Here is a 15,943-nt window from a genome sequence, read left to right as displayed (position 1 = left end):
GGCAGGCACCAAGAGCGTACTTTAAGCAGTCTTTGTACCTCTTCTTTGGTGCACCTCTGTCATGGTGGCCAGTGGAGAGCTCGCCATATAACACGATCTTGGGAAGGCGATGGTCCTCCATTCTGGAGACGTGACCTACCCAGCGCAGTTTGATCTTCAGCAGCGTGGATTCGATGCTGTCGGCCTCTGCCATCTCGAGTACTTCGATGTTGGAGATGAAGTCGCTCCAATGAATGTTGAGGATGGAGCGGAGACAACGCTGGTGGAAGCGTTCTAGGAGCTGTAGGTGATGCCGGTAAATGACCCATGATTCGGAGTCGAACAGGAGTGTGGGTATGACAACGGCTCTGTATACGCTTATCTTTGTGAGGTTTTTCAGTTGGTTGTTTTTCCAGACTCTTTTGTGTAGTCTTCCAAAGGCGCTATTTGCCTTGGCAAGTCTGTTGTCTATCTCGTTGTCGATCCTTGCATCCGATGAAATGGTGCAGCCGAGATAGGTAAACTGGTTGACCGTTTTGAGTTTTGCGTGCCCGATGGAGATGTGGGGGGGCTGGTAGTCATGGTGGGGAGCTGGCTGATGGAGGACCTCAGTTTTCTTCAGGCTGACTTCCAGGCCAAACATTTTGGCAGTTTCCGCAAAACAGGACGTCAAGCACTGAAGAGCTGGCTCTGAATGGGCAACTAAAGCGGCATCGTCTGCAAAGAGTAGTTCACGGACAAGTTGCTCTTGTGTCTTGGTGTGAGCTTGCAGGTGCCTCAGATTGAAGAGACTGCCATTCGTGCAGTACCGGATGTAAACAGCATCTTCATTGTTGAGGTCTTTCATGGCTTGTTTCAGCATCATGCTGAAGAAGATTGAAAAGAGGGTTGGTGCGAGAACGCAGCCTTGCTTCACGCCATTGTTAATGGAGAAGGGTTCAGAGAGCTCATTGCTGTATCTGACCCGACCTTGATGGTTTTCGTGCAGTTGGATAACCATGTTGAGGAACTTTGGGCGGCATCCGAGGCGCTCTAGTATTTGCCAAAGCCCTTTCCTACTCACAGTGTCGAAGGCTTTGGTGAGGTCAACAAAGGTGATGTAGAGTCCTTTGTTTTGTTCTCTGCACTTTTCTTGGAGCTCTCTGAGGGCAAAGACCATGTCAGTAGTTCCTCTGTTTGCGCGAAAGCCGCACTATGATTCTGGGAGAACATTTTCGGCGACACTAGGTATTATTCTATTTAGGAGAATCCTAGAGAAGATTTTGCTTGCAATGGAGAGCAGCGTGATTCCCCTGTAGTTTGAGCAGTCTGATTTCTCGCCTTTGTTTTTGTACAGGGTGATGATGATGGCATCACGAAGGTCCTGAGGCAGCTTTCCTTGGTCCCAGCAGAGCTTGAAAAACTCATGCAGTTTGGCATGCAGTTTTGCCGCCAGCCTTCCAGACCTCTGGGGGGGTGGGTGGGTGGAATTTCATCCATACCTGCTGCTTTGCCACTTTTCAGTTGTTCAGTTGCCTTATATGTCTCTTCCCAGGTGAGGACCTCATCCAGCTGTAGCCTTAAGGGCTGTTGAGGGAGCTGGAGCAGGGCGGATTCTTGGACTGAGCGGTTGGCACTGAAAAGAGATTGGAAGTGTTCTGACCATCAGTTGAGGATGGAGATCTTGTCGCTGAGGAGGACTTTGCCGTCTGTGCTGCGCAGTGGGCTTTGGACTTGGGGTGAGGGGCCGTACACAGCCTTTAGAGCCTCGTAAAAACCCCTTAAGTTGCCAATGTCCGCGCTGAGCTGGGTTCGTTTGGCAAGGTTAGTCCACCACTCATTTTGGATCTCCCGGAGTTTGTGCTGAAGATGGCTGCATGTGCAACGGAAGGCTCGTTTCTTCTCTGGCCAGGACGGCTTTGCAAGGTGAGCCTGGTGGGCAGCTCGCTTCTTTGCCAGCAGCTCCTGGATTTCCTGGTTGTTTTCGTCGAACCAGTCCTTGTTTTTCCTGGAGGAGAAGCCCAGTACCTCTTAAGTGGATTGCAGTATGGCAGTCTTCAGCTGATCCCAGAGGGTTTCAGGGGACGAGTCCGTGAGGTGGATTGCATCCTCGAGCTTTGCTTTGAGGTTTGCCTGGAAGTTTCCTCTCACTTCGTCTGACTGCAAGTTTCCAACATTGAACCTCTTTCTGGGGGCTTTACTGCTCCTGGACTTTGGCTTGAAGTGAAGGTTGAGCTTGCAGCGAACCAGCCGGTGGTCAGTGTGGCATTCCGCGCTGGGCATGACTCTGGTGTGGAGCACATCTCGTTTGTCTCTTTCTCGCACCAGGACGTAGTCCAGGAGGTGCCAGTGTTTGGATCGGGGATGCATCCAGGTAGTCTACAGGCTGTCCCTCTGCTGAAAAAGGGTGTTTGTAATGACAAGCCGCTGTTCTGCGCAGAGCTCCAACAGGAGGCGCCTGTTGTCGTTGCACTTGCCGACACCATGCTTGCCCAGGATTCCTGGCCAGATTTCTGAGTCAACCAATAACAAGTAGTAGACTCTACTACACTAAGACAAATTCCAACACTTCAACTGGTTAAAAAAACAAACATTAAAAAGCAAACCATTGTTTAAATTGGAAGTTTCTTCCCCAAATATAAATGGTTAGCAATTTGTAACGTGAAGATGTATGTGCTGGGCGGCAATCAAACCCTTTCCTAAACTACACTAGGGAACTAGGGAGTTCCCAATCCGGAATAGGGTTGAAAAGGGTTTAGCTCACTTAATCACAATGTCAGGTTTCTTAGAACACCATAGACCCTTCTGCCAATCTAGCTAGTGCCAAAGAATTATTTTGCCTAATCCCATTGACCTGTGCTCAGACTATAACCCTCCATACCCCTCTCATCCAATCCAAATTTTCCTGTCAAAATCGAGTCTGTGTTCACTTTAACTGGCAACTCGTCCACACTAATGTCTCTTTTAAACGCTTCACCCTTAACCCATGTCCCCTTGTTCTTATCTCATCCCAAACTCTGTGGCAGGGGGTGGGGGGACCTGCTTACATTTATACTTGCAATACCCCTCGTAATTTTATTAATCTCCAATTTGCCAATTCTTTGGAGCCTTGTCGAAGGGAATAAATAAGTTGTGGTCTGCACTCGGAAACATGGTCAATGTGCCAGATCACAACAGCATCACCCTTGTCTACGGGTTTGATTGTGAGGTTGGGTTGGTGCAGAGAGAGTGGAAATCAGTGTGCTCTAAGGGGGTGAATTTAGAGTAAGTGAGGGTGTGGTGAAATTGAGGCGGTCGATGTCTCCAACTTTTCCATTTTCTATTAACGATCTCCCAAATCTTAGTCTTTCCCTACTCCGGTTTCCTGTCCTCCAGATCCTCACTCAGATTACCTTCCCTCCCTCTCATATCCCACCTCTTATCTGCTAGCCTGTACTCCTTTCCCCAGCTTTTTGTTCTGGCATCTACCTGTTTTTGCTTATACGTGATGACAGGCCCAGGCCTGAAACGTGATTACCCTTTACTTCCTGTAAATGTTGCGTGATCTATTGTACTTCTGTTTGTGTGTTGGGTAAAATGAACCATCCTTGTGGATTGTTTCTGGCTTAAACCATCTCCTCGACCCACGCTAAAACTACCTCCACCCTTCAAACCTTATTTCTGCGCTGAACTCTTGCAGTTAAATTTACCAAACTCTTCTAATATTTTAGCTGGAGCATGGGGAAGGAATCCTTATTTAAGTGATAAATTCCAAACAAGTGAAAATCTAAGTGTGCATGACTGAGGTCAGTCCATTCTGAGCCTGGTATTTGGAATAGGGATGGTTTCTGGAGTGGGGACAGGTTTGGGTTGGGGGCCTCCTGTTGGGGGTGATGTGGTGTTTGGGGGGGGGGTGTATGAAGGGGAAGGATGGTGACCCATACATATTCAGCGACAAATTACCTGGCGATGTTTAGCGCAAAAGTTGAATTCCCCTCTGAAGCCAGGCTGGCAGTAGGTCCTGGGGGATGCGCAAGAGTGGACCATTTGGTTTCTGAGAGGCAAGATGCATAGACCAGCACTGGCTCTTGCCCTTACTTTCAACCAATAACAATTAAAAAAAAAATCACATCACTTGATTAATTAAATAAATATGAGATGATGTGATACTGGCACCATTAAGGGTGCCATTTGATTTTGACAGATCTACCCACGCCCGTATTAGTCCACCAGCGTAATGTACAGGAGATTCCAAAACTAGAGGTGGCTAATACAAAGACTGGGCTACTGGGCTTAGTTTTGGAATCTCTATTCCAGAGGTGCTGGATGTTCTTACAGACGTTTGCAGTGATAGCGAGGCTAACATTGTAAATAACCTGGCCAAGTAACCTCGCCTTTCATGGTTCCTCTCTCATCCATTCTCAACTGGAAGGAATGCATTTCAATTAGTCTAATAATAGGTGGCACAGATTCCACTCATTTGGTTAATACCATCTTTTCAACTACATAACAATCATGCAATATCCAACAATATGTGCATGGGAAATGTGTATTGTACACACAGCACCAGAAAGAGGGAAGAGAAAAGCAAAAGATCAAGAACTGGTCACATTTATAGAACATGGGAGGGTTTAAAAACTAAAACCTTGAAAGTAAGCTCGTCTTCATAGTTGCACACATTCTTTCCCCAGCCTATAAAAAGGCCTAAAAGACCCGACATCAAAACAAAAACTGCCCAAACCGGGCAATTAAAAAAAGAAACAGGAATAACTATGTGTAGATCATAATAGTAAATGGGCAGTGCAGTAATTTCGGAGAAAGCGGGGGCAGCTAAGGGAGGGGGGGTGGTTCCTGGTCACTGCTCCCTGCACTAGAGGGGCAAAAACACCTGCAACAAGTCAGAAACATTAACTGATGGTTGTTGCAGGAAAGAATGCAGCCATAAATCACCAGCCTGAGAACCAAATATGGAACAAAAGGGAATCAAAAAGTGGGATGCAAATGATAAGAGTGTTGAAGGTGAAATGGTTACTTCAGGAGAATGGATAGATGAAGGACATGAAGACTGGATGGATCACCAACTCTGAGAACTTTAGTTCAACTCGTGCATTGGAAAACTGAGGCCTGAACACATTGGATGAGGTATTTTCCTAATAAAAACCTATTATTGGATCCAGTCATTGGGGTAAAACATACTGGCTGGTTCTGAATTTGGAAAAATGAGCATGAATTTGATAACCACACTGCTGGCTCTTGTGGACATGTGGTAAACGTACACCCTCCTCCCAGCGTGGGCATGTCATAAACGTACACCCTCCTCCAGGCCTGGGCACGTGGTAAACATACACCCTCCTCCCAGCCTGTGCATGTGGTAAATGTACACCCTCCTCCCAGCAGTTTTGATGCAGGATGTTTCTGACAACACATTTTACCATCTAGGCAAAAAAAATGTAGACGAGTCCAAATCTATTGAGGATAATTTAAGAGATCAGTGCATGCCAGTAGAAGTTGTAGGGCCTGGTTACCTATCTTATAGGGGCAATAGTTTATAGAATAGATTAAAAGACAACCATTCAAAGCTATCCATGAAAGACCAGGATACTTGCAATAAATATGAACAAGTTATCACGCCAACATCCAAACTATTTTTATCCTCTTGGAATTGATGAATTCTCAAAGCAGCAACTTTCTGTGGCTCATTGACATTGCACAGAGAACCTCTAAAGGAAGAATCACCCACAAAGGTGAAATTCCAGGGATTTTCATAAACAAAAAAAAAATTCAAACCACACTCACTCACCATTTTAAACTTTATTTGGCCAATATCGTAACATTGGATGCCATTTTGCGATGTGCACTCAGTTTGAAAGCCAGACTTTGGGGCAAGCTTTAGTATCTAAAACTGCTAATTCTGAGAACCAGGGAAAAATATATGACAGAGAGCAGGCTGAGAACTTCAAACCTTCCTTCCAGAGACCTAGACGCCGAGGTAATTCTCAATTCATGAATGCCCAAATGCAATTGGAAGCCATCAGAATCTCAGCCAATGAGAATCTTTGATTCATTCCTTAATGTGCCACTCTGAACCAAAGGGCTCAGTCAAAAGGTGGGCTCCTCCATTTTCCACAGCCAACCCAGCAACTCCTGGACTTCACATAGGGGGAGGGGTGGGAGGAAGTCATGTACTCAATCATCATATTCCAAATGGGTGACCAATTATATCAAAACACCGAAATTTTTTTAATAAAAAGGTTTCCCTCGCTCACGTTCCTTTCCCCTCCAAGTTATGGGGGGCTATGGACTGGATGCAGGTCAGTGGGAATAGGCAAAAAAGGGGTTCAGCACAAATTAGAAGGGCCAAAGGGGCCTGTTTTTGTGCTGTAATGTTTTATGGTTCTAATCATCCATAAGCCATTTCTGCTACCTTCCCAAGTTCTCAGTTGGGGAATTTTAAACTCAAGGTTAATTGAGGTGACCAATTGGAAGCATCCTGTAGTGCGAAATTGCTTCATCCTATCCAGAATATGTATTTCAACCATATAGACGGTGAGGGGAGGGGGTATGGGGTGGAGACAAGGAGAAAGTGAAGGGCAAGGCAGCACCTTTCTCTGCCTGTGACAGAGTACTGGAATGGGCAGACTGCTTTCTATGTTTGAGTGGCTCCAGTCCTCACTGCCCCTCCATCTCTTAGGCTGTGGTTTACCCTGAAGGGTATATATACTATCACACAATGTCTCCTCACAATGTTGTGCACCTGCCAAATGATGCCAAAATCATGCTTTTCATGTGTATGAAAAGGACTAAATCTCTTTGGTTATCTTCCCAACGATCTTGAAGCCCTGATGGTTTGGTGTTTACTCTGAACTGTACATGGATTCACAGTATTTAGGTCCAGAACATCAGAGCCACAAGAGGAGCTTCCTTGCAAATCCCATCATCTTGCTTCGAAGCACGATTTTTGAATGTCACGTGATGCTTTAGCTTTCCTCCATCTTCTCGTATAAACACAGTTTCTTTTCCCGATTCAGCTGGTGTCAACAGGGCTTCACTTACAAGTGCATGTACCCCCGCATCTCTACAAAGAATGTCCTTGCTCACTTGTACATCTGTGGCAGCAATTGGAGGCCATTGCTAATACAAGCATCTGTTTGTTAACTCATATTACAAAATAGTGCAATGTTTTAAAAGTGTTCATAAATAACTCTAAACCCCTGTTGTTTTTTAAATACAGAACGTTAGAGACACATTGATACGGCACTCAAAAAAAAACAACCGCCATTTCTCTCATCTGGGAACTAAACATATAGGCCATTTCTGTTACAAAAATACACTCAGTTCCACATGCAAATTTCTCAGACATATTGCAGGGTTTTTCCAAACATAAAATTTTGTGCAAATGTTTTTTTTTAAAGTTAAGGTAATTAAAGACAGCATTTTTTTTTTGTTGTTTACACACACTGTATTACTTTAAAAGAGACCTTAGTTTAAACAGGGGGTTGATAACTCCCTCATCTAATGTGGCTCATAGAACCACCCAAAAGCCTTATGCTCAAGTGTTCAATTTAGAAGCAATATAACTAAGTATTTTATACAATGAAGGAGTGTTTGGAGAGGGTGGGTGGTGGGAGGGGAGGGTTGGGGAGGGCAGAGGGGGAAGTGGGAGGCAGCAAACACACCCTCTGGCTCTCCCATGCCCTCCAAGATTCACTGAAGTGCACAAAGTGGGTATCAGAAAGGATGCCCGGTTTTTTTGTCTTTGCCGCTCCGGATGACTGTCCCCTCGAGGTCACTGTTCTGAGGTTGCTGTGGTCTGTGGCCACCCACCACAGAATGGACACTGTGGCTTTGCTGATGCTGGAGAAACGTTGACCCCGGGTAGTGACCTATCACTTCGCTGTAAGTGGGCGGTGGTCCTTCCATGCGGCCGCTGCTGCTGTAACTGGTGGCGCTGATGCCAGAGTTGCTGCTGGGCGGGCAGGGTCCGGCGCTGTACATCGATGCATCTATCAAGTCGCTGTCGAAAATGGTCCTGTTCGGGGGTGCCCGCACTGACTCGCGGTTCAGTTCCATCTGCTGCTCAGGATCGCGGAGCTGGAGAGTGCAGGGCCCCTGGTACGGAGGGGGCTCCTCGCCGTCAGACAGCGAGATAGTGGGGGGTAGATCAATCTCATGCCGCAGATACGGGTAGGTAGGCTGGAAGTGGCTGAACCGGTCACGGTGCAGGAACGACGACACCGTCAGCCTATCAGTTGACCTTGGCCCATAGATCTGCTGTTGGGAGAGAAGAGAGGCAGTCAATTACATCTTGCCACAGAGTCCTATGGGAGAAAAGTCAAGAAGGCCAGATTTGATTTAACAAGGAAGGGACAGGTCAAGTGTCTGGATATATTGTCAATCAAGTACTTTACCAGTGTTGCACCACTGCAGTGCAGACCAGTTTAACATTCTAATTTAGAAAAGAGAAACTACAAGGGCCTCGGTGGTGGCAACAGTGCTTCAATGAACTAGAGAACATTCAGGAATGAAAACGCATAAATATGACACCAAGGATGTGACAAGACCCTTTATGGTTTTATTTACTATGGATAAAGTTTGTTTTGGAAAAATAAAAAGAACACCTCTGCCTTCTGCTTCCCTGGGATTGTCCTGTTCACAGACCCCACTCACAAGCAGGATCTGGGTTGAAGCTCTCCTCTGGAGACAGCTGGTGCACTCGCTGTACTTGCGCGGGGTATGTGGGGGACTCTGACCAGCAGCCTCCTGTCTCGGGGTGGGATTGCCCACCAGGGCAAGTCTACTAATTGAGAGCCACTGCCCAGGGAGATGATTGTCAGCGAATGCTCGGTGTCCCTGCCTGCACTCTGCTACACTCCCCAGGTCAGGCTCTCTGCCTAGTAGAGTTCAATTCAATGCTAGCAGCCATACCATCATTCCCCACTAAACCCCTCAACCACCCCCTTAAACCACCCCCCCCTCCCCACCCCCATGTTTAGATGTTCTCCCTCAGATAGATCCTCTGGGTACCTGTGGAAATCCAAGGCCTTCCCAACCAGGCCAGGAAGAATTGAACAGGTAATGCCTGGTCCTGCACTGGGAGGGTAAATTGGCTCCTGCGGCAGGGATGCGGTAAAAGCCAGGTGGAGTTGATGAAGATGTGGGGGAGTATACTGCTGGGTCAAATGGCAATGGCCCCTGCTGACAATGGGTGATAGAATCTGGGGTATGTTGATGAGAAGGGGCACATACAGGATAGGAGAAAAGTGGGGCATTGCTCAGTGATGGGCTGAATGGCCTTCAATCTCATGACATTATTGGTTTCTGGGGCTCAGACATGTTGGTTCATTAGCCTTGGCTCAGGCTGGGAGAACGGATACCCTTCTCCTCCATGGTTCCTGGCAACAGTCCTCAGCGTCTGATCTTGATCTCAGGGTCTCTGTGTACTGGAGCGGCACAGTGGTCAGGCAGTGTCCCTGGAGCCAGAGGGATGGTTAATGTTTCAGGACTAGACCTTGTACTAAGGTACACTGTCGTGGGCCTAAACCCAGTAGATAAAAATGAGAGGGAAGGGCGAGACATAGGTTAGATGATAGGTGGCTGTTGGAGTCAGGTAGGAGAGGAAGCATAGGCAAAACCAAGCAAAGACCATAAAACACAGAAACAGGCCATTCAGCCTATCTAGTCTGTGTTCAATATTATTCTATCTAGCCCCATTGATCTGCAACTGGACCAATGCTCTCCAATTCATGTACCTATTCAAATCTTTCTTAAATGTCAAAATCAAGCCAACGTTCACCACTTCAGCTTGCAGCTCGTTCCATGCTCTCACCGCTCACTGAACGAAGAAGCTCTCCTGAATGTTCCCTTTAAACATCTCACCTCTTACGTTTAACTAATGTCCACTAGTTCTTGTCTCACTCAACCTCAGTGGGAAATGCCTGCTTGCATTTACTCTATCTATAACTCTCACAATTTTGTAGACTTGGGGAAATCTTTGCTCAGAACCTGTGCTCTGTCCAAAGAGGCCATGTTGATCTCCTGGTCACATGTCATTTCAACTCCCCTCCACTGCCACAGTATGAGCAAATGTAAACAATCCGTGAAGATGATCCTTACCTGCCTCTCAAAACTCTGTGACTCTAAATGTCCAAGTCTCCCCACTTCCTATACTTCAAAAAAAATTTAGACATACAGCACTCTAATAGGCTGTAACACCCCACTAACCTACACCCCGGTAAGTTTTTGAAGGGTAAGAGGAAACTGGAGCCCCCGGAGAAAACCCACGCAGACACAGGGAGAAAGTACAAACTCCTTACAGACAGCGCGGGATTTGAACCCAGGTCTGGTCCCGATCGCTGGCGCTGTAAAGATATTGCACTAACCGCTACGCCAACTGTCCCGCCCCCTGTGCTCCCTGATGCTTCCAGAAATGTGCAGCCTACTGATGTTGGTCGTCACCATCCAGCTGCATGTCTTCTGAGCCAACCAACCAGTCTGCCACCTTCCGTGTTCCTAAACATACTCCCTGTTCCCCCATGTCTCTGCATCACTGGGAACTTTCATTGGATTTTCCAGCATCAGGTCACAAGTTCCCTCTCTCTGCTTCTGAACAACTTCCATTCTTCCACCCCCCACCCCTCCCACACCCTCCCCAAATTGATTGACACCCCTCCCCTTGGTTCCGTCTTCTTCCTCTCCCAGTTCTCCTGCTGGATTCTCACCCCCCCCCCCCCCCTCCAATTTCCTCAGTTCTATCTGGTCTCTCATTTCACCACTACTCATCATCAGATTCCATCACTGGAAGCCTTCATCTCAACCAATCACTCATCACCTCCCCGCCCCCCCCCCCCCCACCCCCGCATAACTCATCTTCCTCCACTTGTCTCTTGCCTCTCCGTCTGGCATCTGCCAATCAACTGCCTGTATCTTGCACAATACTGTGTGGAGGAAAGGGTCCTTACGGTACTCTTTCAACTCCCCCCCTCCCCCTGCAACACTGAGCCTTAGCCAACATTTAGAACATAGAAAGCAGAGGACAGGAAGGAGCACAGTGAACACGCCAAATTATTTGATGGAGATCCTGCACGGTAAAAGGCCCTTTGGTCGTCAATCCCATACTGCCCACATAAAGGTGTCCAATTAACCTACCAATCCTGTATGTCTTTGGAATGTGGGAGGAAACTGGAGCACCCAGAGGAAACCCACACGGATCACAGGGAGAACAGATAAACTCCTCACACACTGCGCTGGATTCGAACCTGGGTCATTGGCGCTGTAAGAGTGTTGCGCTAACCGTGACCTGGTTTACACTGAATCTCTTCTCTGCACATGATCCATCCCTTCCATCCTTGTTGATCTAACAGCCTTTTAAACACTGAATTATCTGCTTCCACCACCACTACAGCCTGTTCTAGGCACCCACCTCTTGGTTGTGGTTTACAGTCACACTTCTCTTTAAACTTTCCCCCTCTCACCTTCTCTGACCAATATTCCTAAAACAAATTACCCAGTTGTCATCACATTGCCGATTGGGAATTAGGGCACTTTGCGACAGTACCTCGCGTTGTCCCTTGACCCATGTGAGCAGAGTGAGAGGTTGAAGTATCTCCCATTGGGGGACTGGGTTTAACCAAACTACACAACCAGAGGCAGAACTAAGCAGCTTTGACAGGAGGCAGCTTCCAATTTCTCACACAGGCTGCTTTGTGTGCAATCAGCCCAGTTTGCTGTTCGCTCTCTGCAAAAGGGTTGGCCAGAACTGAGCTCCCTTCTGCTCCCATCATTTTTTAAAAAATCCAAATTATTTAATTTTTGCCTTCACAGGCACAACAACTCTACAAAACATGACCTGTCCCATGTTAGATCAAGTGTTTACCCTTCCTGTCCTGTCTGCAGCTTGACGGAACCAGCAGTTGTATGCTTCAAGTCCGATGCACCGTGTCCCAGTGGAAAGACGAGAGGGATAGAGCCCCCTCTCTAGCTGAGGGACCCAGGTTCATTGAAGGCAGGTGGGTGAATGAATGACGGGCTCACCTGATGGAGGAATAGGGACAGAGGGCAGAAGAGAGAGCAAAAGAAAATTAGTTTTAAGTCGGGGTGGGGAGGCAGGGCGGTATTCTGTTCACTCCCTTTTTGAAACTGAACAGATTAGAGTTTACTTTACCCCTCCCCCATCTGCCTAAAAGCTGACAGTTAAGAAGCAAGGTGCAAGGGGTATGGGAAGCTTAGAACAGCATTGATCATCTACTGTCATACTCAATGGAGGATTAGGCTTGAGAGACCATCTGACTTATTCCTGCTCCTATTTTGTGTTCTGGTGGCTTAGCTTAAAAGAAAATTGGTTTGGCATGAAGTTCAACATGGGAGTAAGGATGAATCCACAGAGTGTATCCTGCTGGCAGTGTATCATTACAGAAAGCAAAGCAGCAGTGCATGTTTTATAGAAGCTGTGAACATTTTCTGCCTCCCCAGCACTCTGAACCACCCACATCTCTAACTCAGCTGTGGTGCAAAGGCAGCAAAAGATTTACAGCCCTTTCTCTAAAATGCTCTTGAATGAGCACACTCACCGTGGGAAAGGATCTTCTCGCTAGGTCTGTATCACCCCCTCCGCTCCACTTTATTTTGACACCCGAATATCCTCACACAATCTAAGAAAAGGAGAAGTCGGCTATCCGGCCCATCGAACCTGCCCCACCATTCAATGAGCTGATCTGACCATAATTTTCCCTCTATCCCTCAATTCCCCATCTGTGTAAAAATCCATTCAACCTGGTCTTGAATATATTTAACTGAGGTCACCTTCACTGATTCAATGGGCAACAAATTCCACAGATTCACCACCCTCTGGGAAAAGCTGTTCCTCTCTCCTAATTCTACTACCCTGAATATTGAGCCAATGTCACCAGTTCTGGTCTCCCCTACCAATGGAAAACTCCATCTTATCTGCGCCTTTCATAATTTTATATCTTTCTATATGATCCCATCTTATTCTTTTAAGTTCCATGGAGTACAATCCCAGACGACTCAATCTCTTCACATTGGCTAACCCCTTCATCCCTGGAATCAACCTGGTGCATCTCCTCTGCCCTCTGCCAAATAAAAGCAAGTTTCCTAGCAGATGCATTTATACTGAAGGTTGAGGAGTCAGAACTAGAAGCTTGGAGCATTTCCTCTCCCTGATCTCCCTCTTCCCATCGTACAAACATTAATGGGAAGTGTTGAGACTTGGAAAAGTGATCACTTAATTCCAGGGGTACAAGGGGCTACAGATGCTGGAATCTGGAGAAAAAAATCCAACCTGCTGGGGGGAAAAAACCAAGCAGCAATGGTGAGGGAGGGAAGGGATGGTTGACAATTTGGGTCATGACACCACTTCAGGGCAGAGTAGGGAGAAGGTTCTAGAATAGGAAATCACATAACCAAACACTTAAGGATAGTTTATTCTCTGCAACCAACTGGCTCCTGAATGAACCCCATAACTGCTCCTATGCTGCCTTTGTTTTCTGCACCCCACCCCCACCTTGTAATTCTGTGGTGTGTGATTACATTCTTCTACTTTATACAGTGTATGAATGCTAGAATTGGCTATTTAGACTGCTTGAACCCTTCTCACTATACCATTCTCACAGGTAATAATGTGACAAATACACTTAAAAATTGTGGTTTTCAGACTATCCAGGAGGAACAGGAGGTGTTGTTCCTATTTATTATTTTACATGGATGTTAATGAAGTCACATTCTTCGCCAAAAGATTTTAAGTTTTGACCAGTTTTGACCCCTGTAAAACGAATTTTGACCACTGCTTTTCACAATTATTCATGAAAAGCAGGTTAGCTCAGAGAAACACCTTCCCCTGGAAATGAGTGTCTGCCCATTAACGATGCCTCCTGCAGGTGGTGCCATTGCTCCAAAGACAGGAGGCCCCCCCACAACATTGTACCCCGAGTAACTGATTAGCAAGGAAGAGTGCGTCTGGGGGCGACGAGTCAGTACACAGACGTGTGAACGTCACTGTGTACGACATCTTTGTTAGCCATGCTGATTTGAGCAAATTTTTAAATTCCTGGGAGTCACTGTTACAGAGAACCTTTCCTGGACCCAATACACGAATATCATTGTGAAGAAAGCACGTCAACTTCCTCAGGAGATTGCGGAGGTTTGGAATGACATCGAAAACCTTGACAAACTTCTGCACGTGCATAGTGGAAAGTGCGCTGACTGGCTGCATCGCAGCCTGATATGGGGACACCAATACCTCTGAGTGGAAGGCCCTGCAAAAGGTAGTGGACACAGCCCAGGACATCACAGGCAAATCTCCCCTCCATCGATAAAATCTAGAGGAAACACTGGTGTGGGAGAGCAGCAGCAATCATCAAGGATTCACACCACCCAGGACATGCTCTGTTCTCACTGTTGCCATCAGGAAAGTACGGCCATTTGCACTATTGATCAGTAAAAATTCTGCCTGGCCGACAGGAAGCAAAACATCAGGGTTGTATATGATGGCATAACTCTGACAATAAATCTGAACTTTGCCCTCTTCAGCATTTGAAGAACATTCTTATTCTCCTTGCTCCATGTTGGAAACCTTTCCCACCTCACCTCCAACTGACAGGACACTCAAGTTGCCAGGATAGCAACACGATAATGGAGAAAGAGTCAGAGCGAGGTGACTTGCACTGAGCAGATCCCCTCTTTCCATCCACTACAATCATTCTACTCTCTTATTATCTCTTACAATGTTTTTAATTGAATCCTTTCTCTGCCATACTATACTCTGCACCAATGTTTTCTTTTGCACTATTTTACAGGTTGACCTGTCTGGATAGCACACATAACAGATCTTTTCACAGTATCCTGATACACCTCCTGAAAAATCCATCACACCCTGCATACATTCTCTTGGCCCATTGGGGTAAGGCTGAGGAGTGTGAAAGCACACACTTTGATGGTTTCTTCCCTGCAATCATCAAGCTCCTGCATGAACCCAGACCCAGTGCTCTTGTGCTCCCCTTGCTTGGTGCTAATTGACTTTGTCATTGCAATCCTGCACTTTGTAAATGGTGCTCCTTACACAGCAGTGTGAACGTTAGAGATAACCTGTGGGACTGCTGGCAGAAGAAGTGGGTGAAATACGATAGGCTGCAGATGCTGTGATTGCAGTAAAAGCACCGAAATGCTGGTGGAACTTAGCCGGTCTATTCAGCATCTATAGGAGACAAAGATATATTGTTGACGTTTCGGGCCTGAGCCCTTCAAGGAAACATCAGAAAAGGCAGAAGCAGAATTCTGATATATCCGCCTTCTGCCTTTTCTGATGTTTCCTTGAAGAAGAGTGTAGGACCGAAATGTCAACATCTTTGTCTCCTATAGATGCTGAATAGACCAGCTGAGTTCCACCAGCATCTTGTTTTTAACTGCAAGCAGAAGAAAACTCACTGTACGAGTTATAATGCAATATATAAATGTGACAATAAATTAATTCCATTCAAGGTGGTGGTCACATTCCCACCGGCCACTGTGGTTGGGGGTGGGGGGGGGGGGTGGGGCGGAGAGAAGAACTGTTCATTGAGCCTGGAATAGCTGTGACACCTGTACAAGGACATTGCAGAGGATACAGGAGAGGGTGTATACGACTCTGGAGTGTAAAGGTCAGGTCTGCCTGTGGATCTGGGCATCTTTTGCTTCCGATCCCTTGCTAAGAATTGGCCTCCTTGCTGAGTCTGTTTCTCATAGAATGGCACATCACACGTCTAGATTTGTTCCTGATTTTAACAGGAGAACTGCGATGTTTCATGACAAGTCTAGCGAGGGTGAATTATTCTGCTGGCTTCTAAAAAGAAGCATCGTGGGAAAATTCTCACTGGTACCTCAAGTTCATCAGGCTGAAATTTCACAAGGGGCACAGAGGGAGCAGCTATTGCCCACAGCCCCAGAGACCTGGGCCTGATCCCAACATCCCCTGCTGCCTTTGTGGAGCCTGCCCATTCTCCCTGACAGCGCAGGG

The 15,943-nt window shown here is 46.7% G+C and overlaps 1 protein-coding gene across 1 annotated transcript in view; it reads right to left on the bottom strand.

Annotated features, from left to right (window-relative positions):
* Positions 1–5,733: 5,733 nt before the first annotated feature.
* LOC138736022 (protein TMEPAI-like) overlaps positions 5,734–15,943 on the bottom strand; it is a 91,342-nt gene continuing 81,132 nt past the window's right edge. The window contains exon 3 of the mRNA XM_069884822.1: positions 5,734–8,208. Coding sequence (XP_069740923.1) covers positions 7,666–8,208 — 543 coding nt within the window. The 3' untranslated portion in view covers positions 5,734–7,665. The remainder of the gene's footprint in view (positions 8,209–15,943) is intronic.

The sequence above is a fragment of the Narcine bancroftii genome, chromosome 6 (genome assembly GCF_036971445.1).
Source record: "Narcine bancroftii isolate sNarBan1 chromosome 6, sNarBan1.hap1, whole genome shotgun sequence".
Lineage (NCBI taxonomy): Eukaryota > Metazoa > Chordata > Chondrichthyes > Torpediniformes > Narcinidae > Narcine > Narcine bancroftii.
Note: the sequence above shows the minus strand (reverse complement) of the source record. Positions and strands in the feature narration are given on the sequence as shown.